This window comes from Piliocolobus tephrosceles, chromosome 16, assembly GCF_002776525.5.
Source record: "Piliocolobus tephrosceles isolate RC106 chromosome 16, ASM277652v3, whole genome shotgun sequence".
Lineage (NCBI taxonomy): Eukaryota > Metazoa > Chordata > Mammalia > Primates > Cercopithecidae > Piliocolobus > Piliocolobus tephrosceles.
Genome location: NC_045449.1, coordinates 7,541,032 through 7,547,229, shown reverse-complemented (window position 1 = coordinate 7,547,229; position 6,198 = coordinate 7,541,032). Strand labels below are relative to the sequence as shown.

General features: G+C 49.0%; 1 protein-coding gene across 1 annotated transcript in view; it reads right to left on the bottom strand.

Annotated features, from left to right (window-relative positions):
• The window catches only part of DNAH2 (dynein axonemal heavy chain 2), a 133,364-nt gene extending 127,419 nt beyond the window's left edge, over window positions 1-5,945 (bottom strand). The window contains exons 1-2 of the mRNA XM_031934294.1: window positions 5,780-5,945; window positions 1,994-2,055 (exon numbers count right to left, since the gene is read on the bottom strand). Of these exons, the coding sequence (XP_031790154.1) occupies window positions 1,994-2,055; window positions 5,780-5,945 (228 nt within the window). The remainder of the gene's footprint in view (window positions 1-1,993; window positions 2,056-5,779) is intronic.
• Between the last annotated feature and the right edge of the window lie 253 nt (window positions 5,946-6,198).

Below are 6,198 nucleotides of genomic sequence, written 5' to 3'. Positions count from 1 at the left end.
TTGAGTCTTGGGAGTTCAAGACTAACCGTGGCAACACAGTTAGACCACAATCTTCACCAAAAAAAAAACAAACAAAAGAATTTGGTTTTTTTTTAATTAGCTGGGCATGGTGGCACATGCTTGTAGTCCTAGCTACTCAGGAGGCTGAGGCAAGAAAACCACTTAAGCCTAGGAGTTCAAAGTTACAGTAAGCTATGATTGTTTCACTGCACTCCTGATTGGACAACAGAGAGAAACCCTGTTTCTTAAAAAAAAAAAAAAAGTTTACAAAGAGTATGTACTGTGAATAATAATAGCTGGGCATGGTGGCTCATACCTGTAATCTCAGCACTCTGGGAGGCCAAGGTGGGTGGATCACTTGAGGCCAGGAGTTCAAGACCAGCCTGGCCAACATGGCGAAACCTTGTCTCTACTAAAAATACAAAAATTAGCCAGGTGCCTGGACATAGTGCCTCACATCCCTAATCCTAGCACTTTGGGACACTCATATCCCTAATCCTAGGAGGATCACTTGAATCCAGGAGTTCAAGACCAGCCTGGACAACACAGCAAGACACTGTCTCAAAAAAAAAAAAAAAAAATTAGCCAGATGTAGTGGCAGGAACCTGTAGTCCCAGCTACTCAGGAGACTGAGGCATGAGAATTGCTCGAGTCTGGGAGGCGGAGATTGAAGTGATCCCAGATCATGCCACTGCACTCCAGCCTGGGCAACAGACCAAGATTCTGTCTCAAACAATAACGATAATAATAAAAATAAAATATTTGTGAAAAGGTGTAATACAAAATCGTAACATATGGGCTGGGCGCAGTGGCTCACACCTGTAATCCTAGCACTTTGGGAGGCTGAGGCGGGTGTATTACCTGAGATCAGGAGTTCGAGGCCAGCCTGGCCAATATGATGAAACCCTGTCTCTACTAAAAACACAAAAATTAGCTGGACGTGGTGGTGCAGTCCTGTAATCCCAGCTACTTGGGAGGCTAAGGAGGGAGAATCGCTTGAACCCCGGAGGTGGAGGCTGCAGTAAGCCGAGATCATGCCACTGCACTCCAGTCTGCTCGAAGGGAGTGAGACTCCGTTTCGCTCTTGTTGCCCAGGCTGGAGTGCAAATGGCACGATCTCGGCTCACTGCAACCTCTGCCTCCCGAGTTCAAGCAATTCTCCTGCCTCAGCCTCCCAAGTGGCTGGGATTACAGGCACCTGCCACCACGCCCTGCTAATTTTTATATTTTTAGTAGAGATGGGGTTCACCATGTTGGCCAGGCTGGTCTCGAATCCTGACCTCAGGTGATCCTCCCACCTTGGCCTCCCAAAGTGCTGGGATTATAGGCTTGAACCACTGTGCCTGGCCAGACATATCAAAATATTAATATTAAATGTGTTTGGGCAGTAATACCATGAGTTTTCTCTGTTTGACTTTTCTGTCTCTTGCCATTTTTTTCTTTGATAGTCATTACTTTTTTCTCCCTTTTTGAAAAATGTCAGGGTCACCACTCTATTCTTCTCACCCAGGTAACTATGGTCATGACTAGGCTTTGATGCAACTTGGAAATAAAGCAGCAGAGGTCATTTAGTGCCATTTCTCAAGGTGATTGAAGCAGCTTCTGTAAATTCTTCAGCCAAAGAAAAGAACTGAAGGAAAGGTGGAAAGAGAATGTCTTAGAAATTAGTATCCAATTAGGACAATATCTTCCCAGCTCGTTCAACTTGTTCAGGTGTTCACCCACATGATGAATAAGCTCATCACAGTTTGACCCACGGTGGGGAGAGAAGAGAGACCTGTGCCTTACTTAAAGCCCTCCTCTCTCCTGGCGAAGGCACAGATGACTTCGTCTTTTACTCTGTGAACTGGATTTGTGGTGAGCAGGCTAACAGCAGAGAGCAGGTAAAAGAAGTGGCAGACAAGAGAGAATTCCTCATGCGCCACCCACAACTGATCCTTTGATTCACCAGTTATTGGGGAGAATATATGCCGCAGGGAAGACCCAGGCCTACCACATCTGCCTCAGGCTCCACCGATTCTTCACTCTGTGCTTGAGGTCCCTCCAACCGCGGCTCTGGGAAGAATAAAGATACAAAAAGGAAGGCATTCCTTGGAAAGTTAAACACAGTCAGCCAGGCGCGGTGGCTCACGCCTGTAATCCCAGCACTTTGGGAGGCCGAGGCGGGTGGATCACGAGGTCAGGAGATCGAGACCATCCTGGCTAACATGGTGAAACCCTGTCTCTACTAAAAAAATACAAAACATTAGCCAGGCGCGGTGATGGACGCCTGTAGTCCCAGCTACTCGGGAGGCTGAGGCAGGAGAATGGCGTGAACCCGGGAGGCAGAGCTTGCAGTGAGCAGAGATTGTGCCACTGCACTCCAGCCTGGGCGACAGAGCGAAGATTCTGTCTCAAAATAAAAAAAGAAAGAAAGAAAGCTAAATGCAGTCATCCAATGACCCAGCAATTCCACTTCTAGGTAGAGACCCGTGAGACCTGAAAGCAAGGACTCAAAGAGTTATTTTTATTACAGCGTTTGCAGCAGCATTATTCACAATAGGCAAAAGGTGGCAACAGCCCAGTGTCCTCTAACAGAGGAATCGATAAACAAAATGTGATGTAAACATGCCGTGGGATACTATTCAGCCATCAGAAGACATGGTGGTGCGGTTCATACTACGACATGGATGAGTCTTGAAAACACAGTGCCGGGCGGGCACGGTGGCTCAAGCCTGTAATCCCAGCACTTTGGGAGGCCGAGACGGGTGGATCACGAGGTCAGGAGATCGAGACCATCCTGGCTAACACAGTGAAACCCCGTCTCTACTAAAAAATACAAAAAACTAGCCGGGCAAGGTGGCGGGCGCCTGTAGTCCCAGCTACTCGGGAGGCTGAGGCAGGAGAATGGCATAAACCCGGGAGGCGGAGCTTGCAGTGAGTTGAGGTCCGGCCACTGCACTCCAGCCCGGGCGACAGAGCGAGACTCCGCCTCAAAAAAAAAAAAAAAGAAAAGAAAACACAGTGCCAAGTGAAAGAAACTCGTCACGAGAGGCCACTAGATGAAATGTCCAGCATAGGCAAATCCATAAAGACAGAAAATAGATGAGTGGTTCCTGGGATCTGGGGGATAGGGGGAACCAGGAGTGACTGCTAAAAGACGAGGCTCTGATGCAACTTAGAACTAAAGATACAGGAGTCACCTGGTGCCAATTTTTCAAGGTGCTTAAAGTGGCTTTCTTTTGGCGGGATAAAAACGTTCTAAAATTAGATAGCGGGAACGTTGCACAGCTTTGTGAATATACCAGAAACCACTGAATTGTAGATTTTAAAAGGGTAAATGTTATAGTCAGTGAATTATCTCTCAATTTAATGTAAAAAGCTGACTGGGGGCCAGGCACGATGGCTCACACCTGTAATCCCAGCACTTTGGGAGGCCAAGGCTGGCGGATCGCCTGAAGTTAGGCGTTCGAGACCAGCCTGGCCAAGATGGTGAAATCCCTTGTCTACAAAAATACAAAAAATTAGCTGGGCATGGTGGCGGGTGCCTGTAATTCTAGCTACTCAGGAGGCTGAGGCAGGAGAATTGCTTGAACCCAGGAAGCGGAGGTTGCAGTGAGCCGAGATTATGCCACTGCACTCCAGCCTGGGTGAAAGAGCGAGATTCTGTCTCCAAAAAATTAAAAATAAAATAAACACTGACTGGGGTAGGGGTGAGGGAATGAAGGTGGTTAGTACTGAGGTTATTCCAGGCACGCAGCTTCTGGCCCTCCATCTTACCCCCACTCCTCTTCCCACATGGAGAAGTTGAGGCTCATAGGAATCAGTCCTTCTCCAAACCACTGGCCTGCTGGGCACTCAGTAATGCCACGCCCGCTCTGGACTCCCATAAAACCCAAGGGCTCTCTTTCTCTGCCTCCTGATCTACTGGTCACACAGGAGATTGGGGTAGAACTGGTGGCCTTCCTATCCCCCAGGGACTGAAAGGAGGAAGGAACAAATGAGATATAACCAAAACGCCATAGGGAACAGGACACTCCACTCTGGCTTCCAGAAAGGAAAACTAAGAGGGGAATGAGGCATAGAGGCCGGGGCAGGAAGGCATGAAAAGATGGAATAGGCAATTCTGGAGCTTAGCGGTAGGTGAGTGATCCAACTCCCTTGGGAAAACTGCTGGCATTCAGGTTCCAGATAAGAACTAGGCCAGGGGAGGCCGGGCGTGGTGGCCCACGCCTGTAATCCCAGCATTTTGGGAGGCCAAGGCAGGTGGATCATTTGAGAATAAGAGTTCGAGACCAGCCTGGGCAACATGGTGAAACCCCATCTCTACTAAAAATTCAAAAATTGGCCGGGTGTGGTGGCACATGCCTGTGATCCCAGCTACTCAGGAGGCTGACGAAGGAGAATCGCTTGAACCCAGGAGGTGGAGGTTGCAGTGAACTGAGATCGCACCACTGCACTCCAGCCTGGGCAACTGAGCAAGACTCTGTCTCAAAAAAAATAATAAATAAAATAAGATGGGCATGGTGGTGTGTGCCTGTAATCCCAGTTACTTGGGAGGCTGAGGCACAAGAATCACTTGAGCCCAGGAGGCAGAGGTTGCAGTGAGCTGAGATTGTGCCACTGCACTCCAGGCTGGGTGACAGAGTAAGACTTTGTCTCAAAAAAAAAATGGAAGAAAGAAAAAAGAAAAGAAAAGGAAGCTTAGAGCTGGGAGAGGCAGAAATCCTTGCTATTCGAAGGCCAACACGTTCATTTTAAAGCTCCTTCCCTTCCCTCCCCAGAGGTTTCTCCAAACTGAACCTCACTGCATTCCCTCCCATCTTTCCCTACTCCTCCTAGCACCCAGCAGTCCCATTTTAACTGCTTTCACCTGAGCTCTTCAGAACTCAGAAGGATAAATTCTGCACATTTCTAAGATCCTGGAACCTAAGGCAGGTTCTTATGGCCCAGGGACTTTTCTCCCATGCCCACGCTTAATCTCTCAACCTTTAATCTTAGAAGGAGATTCTATTTCTTTTCTTCTTGACAAGCTAGTATCAGTGTAAAGGAGCTCCAGGTAAAGAAGGAGGTCTACACTTAGCTCATAGTCCTGTCTACACTGACCAGTGCTCTCAGGGAGAGCCCAGCAATAGCAACAACTACCAAAAACCTTCCAATCTTACTGGCTCTGGCTCACCCACAGGAAAGGAATTGCTCAGGTCAAAGCCACAAGAGGCAGCCTCCTTAAACACTTTCCTCCCTAGATCTAGACTTCTTTCCTGTCGTCCTGAACCTGAACCTCCGCAGTCTACCAAGTCCCTGCCAAAATGAGGGCGGAGATACAAGAGCCTTAAACAGATGGTAGAAAGCATCAGCCGGGCTTAGGATTCAAAGGGTGGCAAAACAGGCTGAGTCTCCATGGTGATGGGCTTAATGGGAGAAAAACATTATTTGTTTTGCCACCCAGGGTGAAAATGGGAAAAAGGAAGAGATCAAACCCTCTTCGGTGGGGTAGGAGCAACCAGGAACACTTGAAATAAGGAGTAAGAGGCTAGAGAAAGGACTGGCTGGTGAACTCCTGGTATATTGTGTGAAATTTTAAGACAGAAAGAACAACGACGAGGCTGGCCAGGAGGAAGAAACACAAAAAAGGGACCCAGTGGCAGGGCTGCTGAACGTCCGTGGCTGGGGGCGTCACTTAGCCCGTTTCCTGCCCAGAAGCAACAGTGCCTGCTCCCCAGCCCTAAAACCCCTCCAAGCCCCTCTGACTTTCCCCACCCTCCACTGCTAAGCATCCTCTACCACAGCAAGTACCCACCAGGCTTCTCCTTGGGGAGCTCAGCCTGCGGCTCCGGCTCACTGACAGCCAGGGCGTTCCCCTGCTCCTCTGTGGCCACAGCAGCCTGAGCGGCCCGCCCTGACCGGCTTGCCCGGGAGCTTCCTCGGCCACTCGATCGCTGCTTCTTCTCAGCTTTGCTGGACATCGTGCAGGCAAAACCTACAGGTACATAGGAGTGGACAGTCCACAACCAGATATCACCCCCAAACCAGCCCCCTGATACAAGCAGTCCCCTTTGAATTCATAAATTGACTGAAACTCAGTATGATCATCTTTTCTGGTGGTACCCACACCCTGCTCCATTAACCACAAGGGCTCTGTATTCCACAGAGGCCTGGGAGGCCTTGCTGTTCTTCCCTAAGATATCCTACTGTCTTCAGGACAGTGGGTTAAAAATC